The sequence below is a fragment of the Mercenaria mercenaria genome, chromosome 11 (genome assembly GCF_021730395.1).
Source record: "Mercenaria mercenaria strain notata chromosome 11, MADL_Memer_1, whole genome shotgun sequence".
In the NCBI taxonomy this organism is placed as follows: Eukaryota; Metazoa; Mollusca; class Bivalvia; order Venerida; family Veneridae; genus Mercenaria; species Mercenaria mercenaria.
The window spans coordinates 10,106,791-10,129,205 of NC_069371.1; the positions used below are offsets into that span (position 1 = coordinate 10,106,791).

The 22,415-nt window shown below is 34.4% G+C and overlaps 1 protein-coding gene across 1 annotated transcript; it reads left to right on the top strand.

The window, feature by feature from the left end:
* Positions 1-12,131: 12,131 nt before the first annotated feature.
* Positions 12,132-17,230, top strand: LOC123532128 (uncharacterized). Its single transcript, XM_053518523.1, has 5 exons — positions 12,132-12,291; positions 12,947-12,991; positions 13,526-13,611; positions 13,972-14,685; positions 17,077-17,230. Exons 1-4 carry the CDS (start codon positions 12,246-12,248, stop codon positions 14,170-14,172), a joined length of 378 nt encoding a protein of 125 aa, XP_053374498.1. The 5' UTR covers positions 12,132-12,245; the 3' UTR covers positions 14,173-14,685; positions 17,077-17,230.
* Positions 17,231-22,415: the final 5,185 nt, after the last annotated feature.

Below are 22,415 nucleotides of genomic sequence, written 5' to 3' on the forward strand. Positions count from 1 at the left end.
CACTATATATTATATATGTACGAAATAATTATATCATTAGATATCACGCATCATCTCTTAACCATTGAAATCCACGAATCCATATCCCTGCGAAGTATAGTGCATTTCATTTGACCTGGCGGGGCGTGGTTTTGCGACGGTCCACTGCATTATCGTGCAGGGTATGTAGTACATGTAACCAATGTATCGTTGAATGTTAGTCGTTGGTTACCGAAGATTACGGAATTAAACTCAACCTATTTTGCTCGGTTTTTGAGATTACCATTATTTGCATAAGTCAGAGATTAACTCCGCCCCGCCAGGTCGAATAAAACGGACTATAACCATGTAGAAATCAGTAAGTAACGTAAACAACGCTTTTTACGTTACTATTACCGGAGTTTATCTTAATCAATAAGACTGGAATATTTTTCTGTACAATGTATAAATATATATGTAACGTTAATCTATTATTAGTGCGTAACCTTCTCCAATGCAAAATGTATATACATATACACGAATATCTATATATGCATGCTAATTTCACTGTTCGTCTTAAATTTTGCATGTTTATGTCCTCTATATTGGCTTTTAGCCTATTGGAAGTAAAGAATAAACTGTATCATTTATTTATCATTTACTATTGCTTTATTTTTCTATTGTAACGCTCTAATTACTGTAATAATAAAAAGAATATTTACTGTTTTGTCAAGCAGTGTGTTTTACGATATCAGCTCTTGAAATACGGTAAAGGGAGCGGTGGTCTGGTGGATAAGGTGTCGGCCGCTCAGTCCAAGGGTCGTGGGTTCGAGCCCCACTGGGGTCACGACCATGACTTCTCATATGACACCAGTACTGGTTTTTCCAGGAAGCAGACACAAGAGTGGTTCCAATAAGATTGAAGCTTTCATCACAATCGAGCTAAAACAAATTAGTGTAAACTAAATACGGTACCATCATATTTAGAAAAAAAATATGTGCGAAGAAATTAGAATCCTTTGATTTTAATATATCGATAATAGTTTAACTATAAAGTGTTTACTGAAGGAAATTTCTTCTTCTGCCAATTAAGAAAACATTTCGAAACATGCATTATACAATTAATATTATCATTTCTTTTTAACTAAGTATTGCTATCTGTATCACTTTAGTTAAAATGCCCATTGGGCACACAATACTTACGTTTTTAGTCTTGTAATAACAAGTTGTATCTATGCAATAGTTCATACAAGTAATATAGATTTTTATATATGACCTTTTTTGAATTTCGGAATAGATACAGGAAGATATATATGGTATTATAAATTTATATCTATCTTCATTTCCCTTTGATTCACATCAACATAATCTAGGGCATATGACAACTTTTTGGAGAAAAAAACCCATGTGCTCTCCTGTTTCATGCATGGGCGGGCGCCTTTGTAGAAACAACGTCCTTTAAGCCACCTGAATGGTTTCCTCACATGATACTTCTACACCCAATTCGACGTTTCGAACCCAAATCGGTGAGGGGCAAGTGATTTGAAGTCGCCCCGCCACAGAGGCACTAAAGTCACTTTGAAACATTTATGATATAGAAGAATATATTAAATGCCATATGATGTATTGTAAAACATACAGTCACTATAGACATTATGTTGAGTACAACAATGTAACAATGTACTTGTACTGAGCTATTGTGAGATTGAACATTGTGATACACATTGAAATAATATTTCTAAAAACAAGCTGTATACCATTATGAATATTGCCAAGATGTGTTCTAAATCAGTCTTAAATGATTGGAATAGTTCTAAACTATTTCAATTGGAAAAGAAGGAAATATACAGAAATTTCATGAAGATAATAATAGTACCTTCTAAAAAATAGTTATTGAAACTAACTGGAAGCAATGTGAATCTATAACAATAAGTTGGTTATGCATTAGAAAATGGGACTTGGTATTTTTCATCAAATAGGTTATATACATAAAGAAACAGAGCTGTTGCAAATTCCATTGCCTCTCGTGAACAGAGTCTGCTATTATTCTGATTGGTTGCGCTCTATGCTTCCAAAGGATCTTTTTACATATGTTATTGATTAAACTAAAAATGTATAACTGCATCATAAACACTTAAACTAACCTCTATATCATAAGCATCCTGTCAGTTTTGACATACATTTTAAAAATCGCGTGATTGTTACCAATCTGCCTTAAACGCATGACATTGTTTGACATCTTAATTGTGTATGTTCCCAACACGTATGCTGTCCGGGCCTCGTAAGTTGAAACCTATAATAATTTTGGAGTGAAACTAATTGATCTATGTTGCTCTAGTAATCTGCGATGTTTTCTAAACGTCTATGGATCAAAGCCTTATAATGTTCTTGACAAGTCTTAACTAAACTTAAGAATTTGGGCGTTATTGACATAATATTCGTGTTTAACTGAATACATAGATCCTCTTATGGTTTCCCTTTGCGAGGAGACAGGCCTTCCAAAAATACTGAACTTAACGTTATTTTTCGACAAGTCCTAGATTTTCTGTTTTCTTCATCCATTCTGATGCTGGTGTAGTTCGATCAATGCCGTTTGTATGCAATTGTATACTTAATACTTGACTATCTGTCGGCCTGTGCCACACCAGAAAGAAGCTAAAACTATCAGCCGACGAAGCTGCCCAAAATTTCTGAAAGTGTAAACATTGTTGAATGTTGGTCGAGAACCAAACAGAACAATGTACCCTTACCAGCCGTTTATAATTTTATTAGTTGATCGTATAGGATTTTCTTGAGGATACAAAACATGAGGTGCTTGTTCTTTAAACTTAATTTATTCATTCCAAAGTCCAAAATTATCCTGAATTGAAATCAATACATACAATCTCTCTGTCAATACGCACAATTATCTTGGCGTTAATCTTATTTATACAGGAAATATAAAAAAAACTGTTAAACTTAAAACAGTTAATAAAAACGTTTAGATCAAGCTCCTACAGCATACCTTACTATCTTTGTATGATAAACTTACTCGTATATATTAAAACTGATATGAGACTTTTTGGTTCAATGGTTGTATTTATTTCTCTGAGGTATGGGACATTTGTGATTTTAAAGACATTCTTGCATAAAACCTTTGTTTTTTGCCGATTTCGGGCATGCACAAACAGGGAAAAAACGTGTACAAACAAGGAGATTCTCGTGAGCACGCGCTGTTGGTGAACGTTTTGAATATGCTGTTGCGGGTCCAACGTAAGCAAATTATGGATCCCGAATCAATTTTGGCCGAAGTCGAAAGGTCCGAGATTTATGAAATCTTTTCATCTGCATTTTTATTAAAAATATCATTTTTCAACCTAACTTTACTTTAACTTGTAATAAGCGCTACCTCTCTTGATACGCGACTGAATTAACGTTCCTTATTATTGTATTATTACGCGTATTTGACTCAAAGTAAGTTTACACGCCGCGATAAAATCCCTGAAAATGATAGGCAAACAACATTTACAAAAATACAATTTCGTTTTCCAAATTAATTTGAGTCGAGAAAGTTGACATGCTAACTTTAAATCTTACACTGAAACTTTTAAAAAATGTTTGTGTCTACTTTACACATCTATGCAGTCTACTGATGTAGTGATGGTGTGTAATGTAAAGCATAAACATGACGAAGCGTAAAGTTTGAAGGATTTTTCCATAGTTAATGAACATTTGATGAACAGAAGGTATTTATTATATATTTTTCAATTTATTTGTAGATCTCACCAACCATGTTTGAGTTTATAAATCCAATCTAAGTTGATTATATCGATGTTGGAAAAATTCAAATTTTTGTGTTTATCAAACTTTGATCGCGATGGGGTAGGGTGCAAAGCAAAATTTTCTAGTTATAGGCCTAGAGATTTCATTTTTAACGACATGAAGACTGTAGGTATCGATACCAGTTTCTATTAAACATAATATTTACATTTAAAAAGCGTAAGGGACAGACTATAATTTAAACCAAGCAGAATTGTGTTCTGTCGGCACCTCACCTGCAAATTGTGTAAAGACAGGATGCCGTGTATGCCCTTTTCTCATAATTCCGAGCCTCTAAAGCTAAAGTTCCTACCGATAGGCCTATATCGGAAAAAGGGGGAGTCATGCTTATTTTACATATATTTAATATTAAAGAAATTACTACAACAAGAATGTCCGTTCGACATGTATAAAATATGCACTGTTTCTGTATGCCCTGGAAATGCATAAATAAAACATGTGTCCATAACAACCTGAAACGGCCGACTTCGATCGGCTAATGTCAGCTGAATAGTCTTGTTTTTTCGATATTTCCAGCACTTTAGTTGTGTTTTATGCAAGAATAGCGATAACACACGTTTGTTTCGTGAAACAACATCTACAGAATCCCTCGGGCTATGTTGGTGCACTCGCCCTACGGGCTCGTGCACCAACCAATCCCTTGGGATTCTGCAGATGTTGTTACACAAAAAAAACGTGCGTTAACCCTACATTGATAAATTGCATATAAAATTCTGCAAAAGTATTTTAGGAGTTAAAAGCAAACCCTTGATTTAGCTGAGAACTGGGTAGATATCAACTATTTATAGAACGATACAATGGCAACAATGAATGCTAGGCTTTTAAGGTAGCTCTGGACGCTTGATTAACCGAAAGTGACGGCGTAACGTCATTTATACGGAAAACGCAGAATAGAGCCTGAATTCGGTGTACGGAAATGAAAATCGTTTTATGAATAGATCGAAACATGTGAGTAAATTTATTACAATGGCACTGTTACTAAATTTCTTAGGTTAACCTATGAAATTAAAACATCTTACACGTTAAAAAATCAAAATAATGTCTTAAAATTAGCATAAAATCTCCGGGTCACTTTAATTATGGTCAAATATCTCAAAAATAAGCATACAGACCTATACTTTTTATTTCACCAAATTATAGTTGATATGTTAATTTACAATTATGAGAAGTTTCATTAAAATCTATAATTTAGAAAAATTCTATTTGCGAAAACGTTATGAAAGTTATGACTCCCTTTATCAAATATTCCGTGAGGTCTATTTTTTTTTTTCAAATTAGTCTAGCAAACACTCAAGCACATGACCATATCGTTTTTATTTGCTGAATTTTCTAGGTATATTCTGAAGTTTTGAAAAGAGTTTAATCAAATTCTACAATGTAGAAAAAATTTCGACCCAAACGTGAAGAATTACCTTAAGATAAAACAATTTGTTGATAATTTATTGTGATATTCTTATAACTATTTTACAATGTGTTAATGTTTTCTCCTACGTGCTTGCAGTCATGGCATGAATCAACTATGAATTTGTCAAATTACCACTATTATAGAATGTATATATTATACGTAAAGCAAAGCACATGAAATACTTTATTTCAAACTTGAACTTTTGTGAACAGAATGTAAAATTTGATTTAAAAGAAATTTTATTGGCAGACTTACATAGGAATGTTACGGTGGTATATTATGGACATATGTTATTTTTTTAAGATTAAGTTATCTCGTGCGCACGACATCTTATCTTGAGCGATCAACATATTATCTTGAGCGATCAACATATTATCTTGAGCGATCAACATCTTATCTTGAGCGATCAACATATCATCTTGAGCAATCAACATCTTATCTCGTGCGCAGGACATCTTATATTGAGCGATCAACATCTTATCTCGAGTGATCAACATCTTATCTCGTGCGCATGACATCTTATCTCGAGCGATCAACATCTTATCTCGAGCGCACGACATCCTATCTTGAGCGATCAACATCTTATCTCATGCGCACGACATCTTATCTTGAGCGATCAACATCTTATCCCGAGCGATCAAGATATTATCTCGTGCGCACGACATCCTATCTCGAGCGATCAACATCTTATCTCGAGCGATCAACATCTAATCTTGAGCGATCAACATAACATCTTGAGCGATCAACATCTTATCTCGAGCGATCAACATCTTATCTCGTGCGCACGACATCTTATCTCGAGCGATCAGCATCTTATCTCGAGCGATCAACATATCATCTTGAGCGATCAACATATTATCTTGAGCGATCAACATCTTATCTTGAGCGATCAACATCTTATCTCGAGCGATCAACATATTATCTTGAGCGATCAACATCTTATCTCGAGCGATCAACATATTATCTTGAGCGATCAACATATTATCTCGAGCGATCAACATCTTAAAAAATCTTTAAAAAAATAATTGCATGTCCTAAACATACCACCGTAGAATGTATATAAAATACAACAAACATATTTTGCGCCTTTTTTGGGTAAAAAAAAAACAACAATAAAACTATTGTAATCAAAATTATTTCATAATTATGAAATATTGAAAATACCATTTAATCAGAGTAAACTCTTTATAATTTTATTATATACTAGAGTAAATGATTGTCTCACGCAAGACATGACACGGGCCATACCTATTAGTATGTCTATATTTTAAGAGGCATGCATTCAGACGTACATTACAAAATCGAAATGTTTGTGTCGATATATCTTCGGAAGTTTTTCTTGTTTTTACTGGTGTTATACTTATGAATTAAAGGGAAAGGCGACGTTGTTCTTACGTTAATTTAGTCAGCTGGGATTTCTTAAATCATTTAAAGAAGTAAAAGAATTTTCAAAACCGGAGTAAAAATGAGAAAGGTATGAGCATTTAAATATTTGGTCAAATTGGTGGCCATTTTGTTTCAATGGCAACCAAAAAAATGGCGGATTTATTAAATTTTTAGATACACATTTGAACTGTATTTACTAATTTCTCTACTTTTTCAAGCTATAATGAAAGAAATTATCATGTTCTACACGACATATGAAAATAAATTTATTTAAAAATTTATTTGCTAAATTAAGAATTCAGCAGTGTGTAAATGACGTCATAAACACGCTAAAATGGCTGCCTCCATGATCAGCCATTTTCTTAAATTTCAAACTGCCGTATCTTTGTCAAAAGTGGTCTGATTAAATTAATTCTTTCAAAGTTATGAAAGGCTTGAGTTTATTTCACCAAATTATAGTTGATGTGTTAATTTACAATTATGAGAAGTTTCATTAAAATCTATAATTTGGAAAAAATTCTATTTGCGAAAACGTTATGAAAGTTACGACTCCCTTTATGAAATATTCCGTGAGGTCTATTTTTTTTTTCAAATTAGTCTAGCAAACACTCAAGCACATGACCCTATCGTTTTTATTTGCTGAATTTTCTAGGTATATTCTGAAGTTTTGAAAAGAGTTTAATCAAATTCTACAATGTAGAAAAAATTTCGACCTAAACGTGAAGAATTACCTTAAGATAAAACAATTTGTTGATAATTTATTGTGATATTCTTATAACTATTTTACAATGTGTTAATGTTTTCTCCTACGTGCTTGCAGTCATGGCATGAATCAACTATGAATTTGTCAAATTACCACTATTATAGAATGTATATATTATACGTAAAGCAAAGCACATGAAATACTTTTTTTCAAACTTGAACTTTTGTGAACAGAATGTAAAATTTGATTTAAAAGAAATTTTATTGGCAGACTTACATAGGAATGTTACGGTGGTATATTTAGGACATATGTTATTTTTTTAAGATTGAATTATCTCGTGCGCACGACATCTTATCTTGAGCGATCAACATATTATCTTGAGCGATCAACATCTTATCTTGAGTGATCAACATATCATCTTGAGCAATCAACATCTTATCTCGTGCGCAGGACATCTTATATTGAGCGATCAACATCTTATCTCGAGTGATCAACATCTTATCTCGTGCGCATGACATCTTATCTCGAGCGATCAACATCTTATCTCGAGCGCACGACATCCTATCTTGAGCGATCAACATCTTATCTCATGCGCACGACATCTTATCTTGAGCGATCAACATCTTATCCCGAGCGATCAACATATTATCTCGTGCGCACGACATCTTATCTCGAGCGATCAATATCTTATCTCGAGCGATCAACATCTAATCTTGAGCGATCAACATAACATCTTGAGCGATCAACATCTTATCTCGAGCGATCAACATCTTATCTCGTGCGCACGACATCTTATCTCGAGCGATCAGCATCTTATCTCGAGCGATCAACATATCATCTTGAGCGATCAACATATTATTTTGAGCGATCAACATCTTATCTTGAGCGATCAACATCTTATCTCGAGCGATCAACATATTATCTTGAGCGATCAACATATTATCTCGAGCGATCAACATCTTAAAAAATCTTTAAAAAAATAATTGCATGTCCTAAACATACCACCGTAGAATGTATATAAAATACAACAAACATATTTTGCGCCTTTTTGGGGTAAAAAAAAACAAACAATAAAACTATTGTAATCAAAATTATTTCATAATTATGAAATATTGAAAATACCATTTAATCAGAGTAAACTCTTTATAATTTTATTATATACTAGAGTAAATGATTGTCTCACGCAAGACATGACACGGGCCATACCTATTAGTATGTCTATATTTTAAGAGGCATGCATTCAGACGTACATTACAAAATCGAAATGTTTGTGTCGATATATCTTCGGAAGTTTTTCTTGTTTTTACTGGTGTTATACTTATGAATTAAAGGGAAAGGCGACGTTGTTCTTACGTTAATTTAGTCAGCTGGGATTTCTTAAATCATTTAAAGAAGTAAAAGAATTTTCAAAACCGGAGTAAAAATGAGAAAGGTATGAGCATTTAAATATTTGGTCAAATTGGCGGCCATTTTGTTTCAATGGCAACCAAAAAAATGGCGGATTTATTAAATTTTTACATACACATTTGAACTGTATTTACTAATTTCTCTACTTTTTCAAGCTATAATGAAAGAAATTATCATGTTTTACACGAAACATATGAAAATAAATTTATTTCAAAATTTATTTGCTAAATTAAGAATTCAGCAGTGTGTAAATGACGTCATAAACACGCTAAAATGGCTGCCTCCATGATCAGCCATTTTCTTAAATTTCAAACTGCCGTATCTTTGTCAAAAGTGGTCTGATTAAATTAATTCTTTCACAGTTATGAAAGGCTTGAGGATCTTTCATATAGAATTAACTTATTGTCCGGGTTTCCTTACCCTTTAATGATACAACAAGGAGGCTTCCAAGGCCGAATGGTTAAGGTCGCCGACTTTGAATCACTTGCCACTCACTGATATGATTTTGAAACTTATATAAGGTGTAGAATTATATGCGAAAAGGTATCAAATTCATCCACCCTCAGAATCTTTGACCTAAATTGTGTCGGTGTGATTCTAAACCGAACAGAAGCAAACAGAAACAAGAGATGTTTGTAAAACATGTATACCCCTGTGATGGATTGTCCCATTTTCAGTCCCGTGATCACTATGACCTTGACCTTAAACCTGCTAGCTTTCAAACCACTAGGGTTATAAAATTCATATGTCCAATTATGCTACCAAGTTTGAACGTTCTGGGTCAGGTTGTTTGCAAGTTATTTGTTAGAAACCGCTTTCAACGGTCGGCCCATTTGACCTTGACGTTTGACTTACTGACCCCTTAAGCTAAATATACATATTTATTGTATAAGCCCAATCATGCTACCAAGTTTGAAGGTCATGGGTCAATTAGTTCTTAAGTAATTGGGCGAAAACCGTTTTCAATGTTCAGGCCCCTGTGTTCGTGACTTTTGCTCTACTGACCCCAAAATTTAGAATTCATCTACTCTATATGCTCAATTCCGAGTTTGAAAGTCCTGTGTCGAGTGGTTATTGGCCGGAAACCGTTTTCAAGGTTCTGCCCCTGTTACCTTGACCTTTGACGTACTGACGCCAAAACAAAAACTATATGGGTCATTTACTACATTTGATTAATAATGCTACTTAGTTTGAAGACCCCGAGTAGACTGGTTCTCCAGTTATTAGGCGGAGACGAAAACCGTTCACACTATCGACCGAGAGACGGAGGACGGGCCAACCGACAGACCGATGCGACAGGCAGTTGCAAAGCAGTATACCCGCACTTCTTTGAAGGGGATGGGGGCATTGTTATACAATCTACTTATACTAACATATTTAATGCACTACCCGTGCCTAAAAAAAGCTGCATTTAAATGTGCATCAACTTCGTTTTAGAAAAGAAATTGTTTACGATTTTGGACTTGATATAGCAAACTGAGCAGTATTGATTTACTTATAGCCTTATTATTTTACATGAATAAAATGATCGCGGTTTGAATTAACTAAACTAAACGCAAATATGAATGACACTGCACACCAATGTATTCCATGTTAAGATGAAAATTACCCCGAACGCGTTTCAATGCAGCTTTTTTAGGCACGTTCCACTGAAGGAGTCTGAGAACAACAGACGTTCCAGATACTTTCAGTTACAAAAGTAAGTTATATCAGATATCTATCATTTAGCTGCTTCACTTGATGAAGGCATGCAGAAGAAAACGTGAATAAATGCTCATCCGGGCGTTGGCTGTAACACAATGGTAGTACCGGTACCAATGAATTCTCTGTTAAATCAATTACTTAGTAATACATCTTGTCTTTATTAACAATTCTAATATGCTTGTTTGTGTTAAAACACGCTTTCGCTAAAATGACGTCACGTTAACGTGCGATGACGTCAATATTTTTGTTGCGACCAAGACAGAGCGCTACTATAATTTATCTACTGCTTTATATCAAGAGCATATTCAAATCGAAATAATGTGTAGCAAAATCGTGTTTTACTTAAATTAATACACTCAAATCGGTTATAAGTCCCCAGAATAATCACTCGGGCTACGCCCTCGTGAAATTATTCCGCGAACGTATAACCGATTTTCGTGCACTAATAACGTTAAAAGACGGGTTTTCTATTCATTATTTCCTAAACAACTTGTTGTTGTTTTTGAGGAAAAATTCAACTAACTCATAGATATACTAATTACTGTGTTTACCTGGGCGGACCCCTTTTGATCTTTGTTATTCCAGCAAAAGTTTGTAACAATAGAAAGTTTTGGTTTTAATCTTTACCATTATAACTGATTAGTTAGAGTAAAATACGCAATCGAAATTAACTCCATTGGTCCTAACTATGATGTTATTGTCTTGGACAGAATTTTTATTAATTGATCAGAAATGTTAATTACCTTGTTTACATGGTCAGCAACATGAGTTTGTTTACAACTTTGACAAATTAAATTACATTAGACTGTTTCATACCTTAAATTTGGCCTTAATTATTTTGTTTATTTCAATACTAGTCATTTGTTTATCAAAATGCCCAGTTGTGATTTATTTTACATCTGTTGTTTACTCTTTCTGTGTACATAATTGATGTTTTGACATTGCTGTAAACATTTTGAAATGTTTGTAAACATGTTACTGCAACGTAGTTCTAGGGTAATGTATAAGTACTTAGCGAAAAGGGCTTGGACATGAGATCGGGTTAGACAGAAGGTAAAGGAATATGGAAGATTTAGAAAGAGTTGAGTTATTAGGTTAATGTAACATAGAACTTTTCGGCTTAGAAGTATAAATTATTTAAAAGTTTGGCGCGGGACAAACACTGTTTAAGAAGCTGATGTATTTATGCCTGGATCGATTCTTAGTATAATTCATCTTGTAAATAAACAATTTCCTACTTTCTTAATTTTTGCAAGCTACAATTACATGGCGACAAGACCATATCTTAGTAATCATTGTATGTATTGGGTTGAAACTTTACACAAGGTTTCCTAGTCATCAAACTTCAGAAATAAGAATGTTAGCTTGTTTGGATTTAAAGCTAACTATTGTTCTGTCTCAAATAAGAAAGGTTGATCAAATTGTTGCGTGCAACTATATGTATTTGTTATTTAATATAGAATAAAACAATAAGAAATGTTAACAACTATATAAGAAAACTATGGCATGCTCCCAATACTAAGGATAACACATCAAAGAGCAATAAAATATCATGTGAACCCGCTTTATGACAAACATAGGTTAATGTGTTATTCTATTCAAAGTTATTCGACATTTTTGCTTGAAAACAGCCATGTGAGAATTTAAAAATCTCCAATGGATTGTCATGCATGACGTTTAAGATAAACATCAATCATATATAGTTAGTTACCTCACTGAATGAAATACACAGCAGTTTCACGTTAAGTTTAAATACAAGAAACCCCTTTAAATAAGACATTCGTGAATTTTTCAACTTTAACAAGTCATAAAAAATTTAATAATCTCACATAATTTACTTTATTTCAGCTGATTAACTGCAAGATGAAACTTCTACTAGCTGCTATTGTTTCCCTCTTTTTATTGCATAGTAAGTATAATAACAATATTTGAATCAATTTGACTTACTTCTGTCACTGTACTTCCTGCAAGTTACCTAGGAAATTATTTACAGTCAGATTTATTTGACTTGAAGGTTTTGTCGTTCGAATGGTACACACGAGTGATTCGTACCAGTATCGTTGCACTTGCCATCCCCGGTAATGAGGGCTGATAGTCCCCCTAACTCACAATCCGTCATACAAAGCTGATCCTGTGATATCTGAAACTGTTCCCCGTTACAATAAGTGGTTACAATACTTCAAAAACAGATCTTGTGATAGCATCTACAGACTGTTAAATAATTTTTGCACAAAACGTTGTCGATGGATATTGTCCTGCAATATGGAAAAAAATGTATATACTTATATTTAGTCATGTTCGTCCGTCCGTACTCTCTGTCACCTTTGAATGAATACGGCTATCTGCACGTTAATATCTAGGAAAACGAATATGTCAGATGCAAACTCGTTGACTGGCACACTCATAAAAACGACTCATTCACGCGGTCATCCCCGTACGAACAAAAAAATAAATGATCTTAGGCGACGTTTAAACATTCGTTATTTGTTTGAAGCAAATTCAAACCCTACTCAATATGATTTAGTGTTTATGTTTATATTAATGCTTTGTCTTGTAATTTACAGCTTTGGGTATTCCATTATCATCAAACACAAGATATATGACTATAGGTATGTATATTTTATGTAGGTTAATTTGAACATTAACATTTCATATTCCTGAGGTCATCTCACAAACGCGAAAGGTATTCATGACGTTTGGAGATTCTTTTCATTTCTTTTCATTAGTCCATTTTTCTGTCCGCCTATCTGTCCGTCATAAAATCGTGTCTACCCAATATAGTTTCGCGCATTGGCAGACTTTCAGATAACACGGCAAGATTGTTTTATTTTGCAATGGGATTCTTTCAGCCGTCAAGTCAAGATTTAAATAGTATTTCTTGTTTCTACTGTGAACATATATTGAGTATTTTGTTCGTGTCGGTGGGAGATCATTGTCGTAAGGGTTAGATAAAAGTCCTAGAACTATTAGAATTTGTTTGGAATATTCATATTTAAATGTTTCCTTACAATATTTTAGCATAATTGTTTGGAATATTCACACAGGTTCGAGTTCAGTGTCGCAAAAAGAACCTTTCTTTTCAATGTTTGACCGCTGTACTTATGTTTTGTAACATTTTATCATATTTTCTATCGGATTTTCAGATCAACAGTTGGAATGTTATAACTGTGGTTCAGTTGGGTGGAATGTGGAATCGTGTAACAAAACTTCAATATGTTTGCCTAATAACGTAATGCATTTTATTTTTACATTCAGTTTGTAAAATTTGTGGACAAGACTAGTTTTTCATTTACCTGAAATATTCTGAAAGAACAGTGAGCAAAAAGACGAATATTGGAGTAGGAATTAGCTTCAGTTTTAGATTGGCGTTAGTTCATAAATGACTAGCAACATCTTTGCTCTTGCCTAATGTTACTGTATCTTCGCTTTTGTCTAATGTTACTGTATCAATTTAGTGTCAATATCTACTAATGGAAGTAACAATTAAACCTAGAAAAAGAGATTGTAAAATTGCATGGACAATTTTATCTTCAACTTCCTGTACCTGTTTAGATTTAGATTGTTACATTTTCTATGTATGTTATTTCAGGCATGTTTCCTATCATTCAGTTCTACAGGTATGAGTGGAAATTATAATCTCAGTTGCAAAGATAACAAGGTGAGTTCTACAGGTATGAGTGGAGATTATAATCTTACTTGCATAGATAACAAGGTGAGTTCTACAGGTATGAGTGGAAATTATAATCTCAGTTGCATAGAAAACAAGGTGAGTTCTACAAGTATGAGTTGAAATTATAATCTCAGCTGCATAGATAACAAGGTGAGTTCTACAGGTATGAGTGGAGATTATAATCTTACTTGCATAGATAACAAGGTGAGTTCTACAGGTGTGAGTGGAATTATAATCTCTGTTGCATAGATAACAAGGTGAGTTCTACAGGTATGAGTGGAGATTATAATCTCACTTGCATAGATAACAAGGTGAGTTCTACAGGTGTGAGTGGAAATTATAATCTCAGTTGCATAGATAACATGGTGAGTACTACAGGTGTGAGTGGAAATTATAATCTCTGTTGCATAGATAACAAGGTGAGTTCTACAGGTATGAGTGGAAATTATAATCTCAGTTGCATAGATAACATGGTGAGCACTACAGGTATGAGTGGAAATTATAATCTGTTGCATAGATAACAAGGTGAGTTCTACAGGTATGAGTGGAAATTATAATCTCAGTTGCATAGATAACATGGTGAGCACTACCGGTATGAGTGGAAATTATAATCTCAGTTGCATAGATAACAAGGTGAGCACTACATGTGTGAGTGGAAATTATTATCTCTGTTGCATAGATAACAAGGCGAGTTCTACAGGTATGAGTGGAAATTATACCGTCAGTTGCATAGATAACAAGGTGAGTTCTACAGGTATGAGTGAAAATTATACTGTCAGTTGCATAGAGAACAGGGTGAGTTCTACAGGTATGAGTGGAAATTATACCGTCAGTTGCATAGATAACAAGGTGAGTTCTACAGGTATGAGTGGAAAACATAATCTCAGTTGCATTGATAACAAGGTGAATACTTTAGGTATATGTGGAAATTATACCGTCAAAGGTGGGTACTACAATCATTTATGACAACCTCGATTACATAGATGACAAATAAGTACTACAGGTGGGCCGGTGGTCTAGTGGTAACACGCTTGACTGTTAATCAAGAGGTCCGGGGTTCGAATCCCGGTCCAGGCACTGGAAATTTCTGGGAGGCTCTTGAGTGTCTCCCACCTAACTAGAGGCCTGTACTGGTTCTTCCCAGGAAAGACGGCTTCGCGTGTATCGGTGCTATACACCGGGCACGTTAAAGAACCAGACTGTCTATTCGAAAAGAGCTAGGCTAAGTCAGCCGGACACGTCTGTATCTGAAAATTTCTCTCTGTCTGTTCTGGGGGCTTTATCTCACTTTATGTCCCTCTGGTCAGATCGCTCTGTGTCTGTACTACATGAGGATGATTTCGCGCCCTGTGTGGCTGCAGTATATGTAAAGCGCCTTTGAACGTGTTTATCATGAAAAGGGCGCTTTATAAATCTGGTATAATAATAATAATAATATTAATATGTAGAAACCCTAACTGCATAGATAACGAGGTAAGTACAAACATGTATGTTTGGAGGTCTTGATTGCATAGGTAACAAGGTAAGTGCTACAGGTATGTGCAGTAATCCCATGTGCAAAGATGACAAGGTGAGTAATAATGGTATGTGTGGCTACCTCAGTTGCATAGATATCGAGGTGAGTACTACTGGTATGTGTGGCGGCCTCAATTGAGCAGATAAATATTGAGGTTCTTTAGGTATGAGTGGAAATTACACCCTTTGGTGCATAGACAACAGAGTGAGAACCACACATTTTAATGAAAATTACAATCTCTAGTGCATGAATAAAAAAGCGAGAAGAACAGGTACGAGTGGAAATTACATCATAAAAAGAAAAGTTGCAAATATCTGTTGAGTCTCTTTTACAGGCAAACCCATTTTTTTTAGCTGAATAGCGCAGTATAGATAATGATAACAGCATACATAGTTTTAAACAATATGAATGATTATTCTAAAAGTTTCGTTGCTATTTTACTGTACCCCCCGAACAACAAAGTTGTAAGGGGGGTATACTGGTTTCAGGTTGTCTGTCTGTCCGTACGTCCGTCCGTCTGTCTGTCTGTCTGTCTGTCCGTAGACACAATCTTGTGCGCACCATCTCTCCTCATCCCCTTGACACAATTTAATGAAACTTCACACAAGTAATCAGTAACAACAGTAGTTGTGCATGGGGCATGTTAGGTTCTTTCAGAAAAAAAAAATTGCAGAATTACGGGACTTTGTTTTTTGTTACTATAATATATACATAGACACAATCTTGTGCACACCATCTCTCCTCATCCCCTTGACACAGTTTAATGAAACTTTACACAAGTGATCAGTAACAACAGTAGTTGTGCATGGGGCATGATATGTTCTTCCAGAAAAAATGTTTTGCAGAGTTATGGGACTTTGTTTTTTGTTACTATACTATATACATAGACATAATCTTGTGCGCACCATCTCTCCTCATCCCCTTGACACAATTTAATGAAACTTCACACAAGTGATCAGTAATAACAGTAGTTGTGCATGGGGCATGTTAGGTTCTTTCAAAAAAAAAATTGCAGAGTTATGGGACTTTGTTTTTCTTTAACATACTATGTACATACAGTCTACATAGGCAATCTTGTGCGCGCCTAATCTTCCGAACCCTTGCACACAATTTAATGAAACTTCACACAAGTGATCAGTACCAACCCTAGTTGTGCATGGTGCATGTTACGTTCTTTTAGATAAATATTCTGCATAGTTATGGGACTTTGTTTTTTGTTACTATACTGTATACATACAGTCCACATAATTATGCAATCTTGTGTGCGTCAGATTGCAATGTACTGTGTCAGTGCATGTGGGGGTGTACATTCATCACCTTTAGTGATAGCTCTAGTTATTTCTACATTACATAGATATAAGTTGTGAATATGTTATTGTTGCGAAGACAGACCTTATAAACATTTATAAATGGGTTGTTCTCAATAATAGGAAAGAAAACAGATATGACTTGCTCTCTTTTCTGATGACAAGTTTATATGTTAATTGAATGAAATTGAAATCTTGCAGCTGTGCCGGGACCCTACAAGAATGGAGAAGGTATCCGCTCCGTTTTATCGTTTCGAGTGTTGTTACACCAACCGATGCAACAAACACTGGATATAAAGATAGGAGTTATATGTGAGAGTCATCCATTTCAGACAAAGAGTGCCTTAATAACCTTTACAGTGCTACAAACATTGATTAACTTTGACTTACATTGGCAATATATTTTAAGAAATGTTCCCTTGATAAATCCTATGTTAATAATGTATAGTATATGTATCATGTAAAAGTTTTTGTTTTCTTCGTTTCTGCGATATGCCCTATTCTGAATGAGCTTTACAGAGAAAACCTTTCGGAGTAGATTAGTCGCTATGTAGCAGAAAATTCAAATTTAGAAATGAATATTATCTTAAATACTATAGTGAATATCATTATTATGTCCCCCGTATGTATAGGGGAGATATACTGATTACTGTGTCTGCTTGCCTGTCTGGCCGTCTGTCATAGAAGTAGATAAGTAGAATTTCAACTAGACAATGTAGTATCAACGCTAGTTTTGCATATTGTCAGCATTTCCCTTGAATGTTTTTTAATGGAATAATAGTCCCTAAAATGGTATTAATGGAGAAAATGTACGTGCTTGCTTATGTACCAAAGTGTCCCTTATAATTCTAGCACATTTGCCTCACAAAATTCTATGGCGTGAAGAAACCTTATCTAAAAATAAGCTTTAATGGGTCTGAAAAGCTTAAACGTTATAGAATGATTGACTGTGGTCAAAGAGTAAATTACACAAATTATTTTGAGGTAACAGCTCAATGATACAGTGATTCTGAGACTAAAAACTGACATTAATTTATAAGTATTAAAGATAATGGATAAGGGTAGATTTCTCGGAAGCACACAACACCACAAACACAGCCTCAGAGCAACGTATTTGCTAAGTAGGTCCACAACAAAAATAATCTATAACGGAAAAACATTATAAACGGGTTTATTGCCTGAATTTTTAAACGATCTATTCCCCAGTTCAGTTGGAGAGACTACCCCGTATAACTTAACAAACGACACTAATTTTGTAACTGTCCAGACGCAAGAAATGTACTCCAGATCTATCATTCCATCATCTCTTGCGCTATGAAACGCACTTGAGAATAATATTCGGGATTCACCAACTCTGTCGTCATTTAAATCAAATCTAAAAAACACAGTTTAAACCACCCGAGGTATCAGTTTTTTTTCTTACACGGCAATAGATTTTTTACAATTCATCATTCTAGAATTAGAAATATGTGTAGCAATTTGAATAATGACCTTTTTTGAATCACTTAAGAGAAGATCCCAACTAAACTGCCAGTGTAGCAACGGAATAGAAAATGCAGAGCACTTCTTTTTCAAATGCAACAGATTCAGAAATGAAGGCTTCAGCTGTTTTATTTCGTAACACTCGCACTTTCCGTCCTCTAAGTTCTGAAAAACTTCTTTCTGATGCAGCTAACTTGAATGACGCAGAAAATTCAACCATACTTAATGAAGTACAAACATACATAAAGAATAAAGGTCGCTTTAAACAAACCTAAAATTTATTTGTTTCATCTGTTCCCTGCAAAGTTATCCTACTAAAGAGAAAACGCATTTGAGGTCGAGTGGTTGAAGTCGGCCGGTCAAACTTTAGTTTAGAACAGAGCAGCACAAAACAATTTTTTCCGCTTTCATTCATTACTCAAACAATTGTATTTTTTCCATTTTTTGTTCTTTTATCCATCTTTCTCTTGAAGGTAGATTCCGTCATCGCTTTCATCTACATACTGTTGACAAAGTGGGGGAGGACAGTTTATAATGTTGGCATAACTTAATGTCCAACCCATTTGCTGATTTTTATTTTTATTTCAATATATGATTAGTTATTTTGAATGTTATGTATATATGTTGAAATGAAAAATGCAATAAAATATGATTAAACTAAAGACTGAAAATTGCTTTAGCCCTATATCTGAATTACCATTGGGACTACAGCTGTCAAAATTATAGGATGTTTGGTTGCCTTAGTAGTTGATCCCTATAGCATTCCTTATTGGGGTCAGTCCGTCAAATGTCATGATTATAGTGATAATGAAAGTGAATGGTATTTCAGATCATGTTACAAAACAGTAAACTTAAATTGCAAAAGTGAAATGGTTTAACTTTTCTTTTTGTCTATGTACAAACACATGTATCTGTACTATTGCCATATATTGCAAAGCACTTCATCTTTCCATTTAATTTCTTTTATAATGATATTCTTAGTGCTATGTTATTCTGACCATTTTATAGACTTCACCTGAAAGTTATATTTTACAACTGTCTGTCGATTGTTATGTAACAGGTCAAGCTTCAGAGAGATATATACTAAAAAGTGGAGTGTTTATTAAAGGAGATTTATTTATTAGATTTTAACTACTGATGCAAATTTTAAATGGAAAATCTGTTTTATTTTATCTGATTTAGGACTTAATGTTATATACTTTATACTGTCTATTCAAAAAGCAATCTTCAGTTTTTTCTGCTGCATTATTCCATGCTGCATGTACATGTTATTGATACCAGTGATGAGACACTTAGTCATGGCACTTTTCCTAAGATTCAAGTCAAGGTCACAAGTCCTGATTTCTGATCTTGGTCACATCTTTGCGCATTTCAGCATTTATGTTTTGTATACTTAACACAATTTTTACCATTCGTGACATATATTCAAGGTCAAACAGTGAAGTTCACTATGTTATGTATGTTGATACTTGTACACCGGTACAGGTTTTTTGCACTTAAAAGAAACATGATAAAATGCAATTTTATGAAGAAGTAATTATCATTTTTGAGAAATCTTATGAGTAATGACAATATTTTAAGTAAATGCGGATCATAGGAAATCTAGAATCTACGTACAAGTTTGAAAGTTTATGATTTAAACAGAAAGTCATATATCTCATTTATGAATCTCTTCTTACGTTTCTTGTTTTGCAAAATCTCATTAAGATTAAAATCTTTTTAAACAGTCAGTATATTTGTCAGCCCATCGCGAAGATTTATAAACTTCTTTAATCTTTATCTTGTATGTAAGTAGCACCGCGCAACGTCACGTGCATTGCGTCAAGACGTCACAATGTCTTGACGTCACGGCATCTATCAACGAAGAAATATCATAATATTGCTTGGTAGCCTACATAAATATTGCCGGGCATTATGTGATATTCTGTGTATCAAGTGCTAAACAGTCAGCGATAGAGGTTAATTTTAAAACAAATACCATTAGTCTGAACTGTAGTGGTTGATTTCTGCCAGTCTTTATTAGCGAATCGAAAGGACGAGATTTTTCATTTTAGATCACCGGAGCATTAAAATGTTGGCACTGGTGCCAGGGCGAAAATCCGCTATTTAAAACGTTACAACGAAAAAGATGAAATTTAAAACGTGCTTGCATGTTATGGCATTTCGTTTTGATACAGATGTGCTTATACACATGCTCTCGCGCCAAAACAAAAGTATCATCGTTCCGGTTTGGCTCTCGCTCAGACCGGATGACAGCATGAAGGTAGCAACAGTAAATAGTCACCGTACAAAACACTCCATACTTTACTGTTTACTTTTGGTCAGAAATACTCTGATAAGTCTTCATAAAATAAACAAATGATAAAATCCTACACAAGTTTTTGTATTTGGTACATTTCAATTTGGATCAACTGCTCCACAGCGCTGTGGATTTGAACCCCGCTCGGAGTGTAAAAATCTTTTGTTTCAAGAAGCTTGCTGAATTTCGGAATGTAGATGGTTTCTTCTCAATTGCCAAGTGCCCACCTGTGACTGATATATGCACAGAGAAGCAACAGGGATTTTCCTCCACCGTTAAAGCTATGCAGTCGCCATATTCTTTTACTTGTGTCTATATGGCTAAAAATTTAAAACAGAATGCTCAGTGAGATTTGATGTTATATTGAGAAAGGACTGGCACAATGCGTAATTTGATTTAGATTTCATAGGGACATTCTTACCATGTTTTATGTATATCGGGTAGATCATAAACCAAGCTCTTCAACGATTTTACCTAGTTACATAGTTTTTTACCTCAGGTATCCCACCTTTGATCTTTACCTAGATTTCCTAGTTTACAGATAAACATTCTGACAAAGATTTATGATGATAAGTTAAAAAGGCGGCTTCTGCAGTGTTTACGATTTGACCTAATGCCCTCGTTCTTTACCAAGTGACCAGCTACAAATTCATCCTAGATTTCAAACAGACAAACATTCAAATCAATTCAATCTTTCTATGATCTGACCTAGTTTTTCACACAGATAACATAGTTTTGAAGTTGGCCTAGACATCAAAGACACTGAAACATTCTGACCAAGTTAAATGCGGTCTTTAGACTGTTAACAAGGTTTTTTTATATGATCTGGCCTAATGACCTAGATTTTGTCTTCTGTTAATCCAGCTTTAAACTTGACCTAAATTACAAAGAGACAAACATTCTGACAAAATTTTACGAAGACCAAACAGAAAATGTAACCTCTAGAGTATTGATACGGTTTTTCTTTGATTTGACCTAGTGAACTAGTTCTTGACCACAGGTAACCCCCCAGTTTCAACTAGACTTGGAGTGTTAAGTCAAATTGTTGATGAAGCACAAGGATAGACACATGGTGATGACAATAGCTCACCTTGAGAGTCTTCTGCTCAGGAGAGTTAAAAATCAGACATACCAAACAAGAGAGCCAAGATGGCTAGGTCCCTGTCGAACATCAATTTTAACGAACTTTTCAGTCAGTATAATGTACTTTTTTGTTGTTTCTTGTTCTGACTGGAGTAACATATAAATGCGCGAAAACTAGGCTACCGGACGAACGCCGAAGACATAGATAGATTTATTGGCTAACATATTTACGACTATTATGGATTCCGACTAGTGCATTTACGATTATAGCGAGACATGGAAAAGTTGTGAATTGTAAATATTTGTGAATGAGAAGTATTTTTTTCGATTTAAATAGATGTTTTGTTTTGGTTTTTCTTAATTATTTATTCCGTCAGTAGCATTTAAATACAAATATAACTATTTGTTTGATTTTATAGATGTTTTGTTTTGGTTTTTCTTAATTATTCATTCTGTCAGTGTGTCACTCAGTTTGCATGCCTATATCGTATTGACAGCAGTCTGAATATTGGCGAGTAGGCGCTGTATTTGCCCGATATAAAAATATGACCCACACCATTTTTTCCTAACGGTTAGGCATAGTGTTATATGTGTAAGATATGATTAAAATCCCCTCAGTCAGTACCTAGCCATTCATATATTTTAAAAACATTAAAATAAACAAAGGTCAAGTATT

Coding starts and splice junctions, on each gene's coding strand:
- LOC123532128 (XM_053518523.1), top strand. CDS start 12,246: ATGAAACTTCTACTAGCTGCTATTGTTTCCCTCTTTTTATTGCATA. Junction 12,992..13,525: donor CACAAGATATATGACTATAG/GTATGTATATTT, acceptor TCGGATTTTCAG/ATCAACAGTTGGAATGTTAT. Junction 13,612..13,971: donor CAATATGTTTGCCTAATAAC/GTAATGCATTTT, acceptor ATGTTATTTCAG/GCATGTTTCCTATCATTCAG.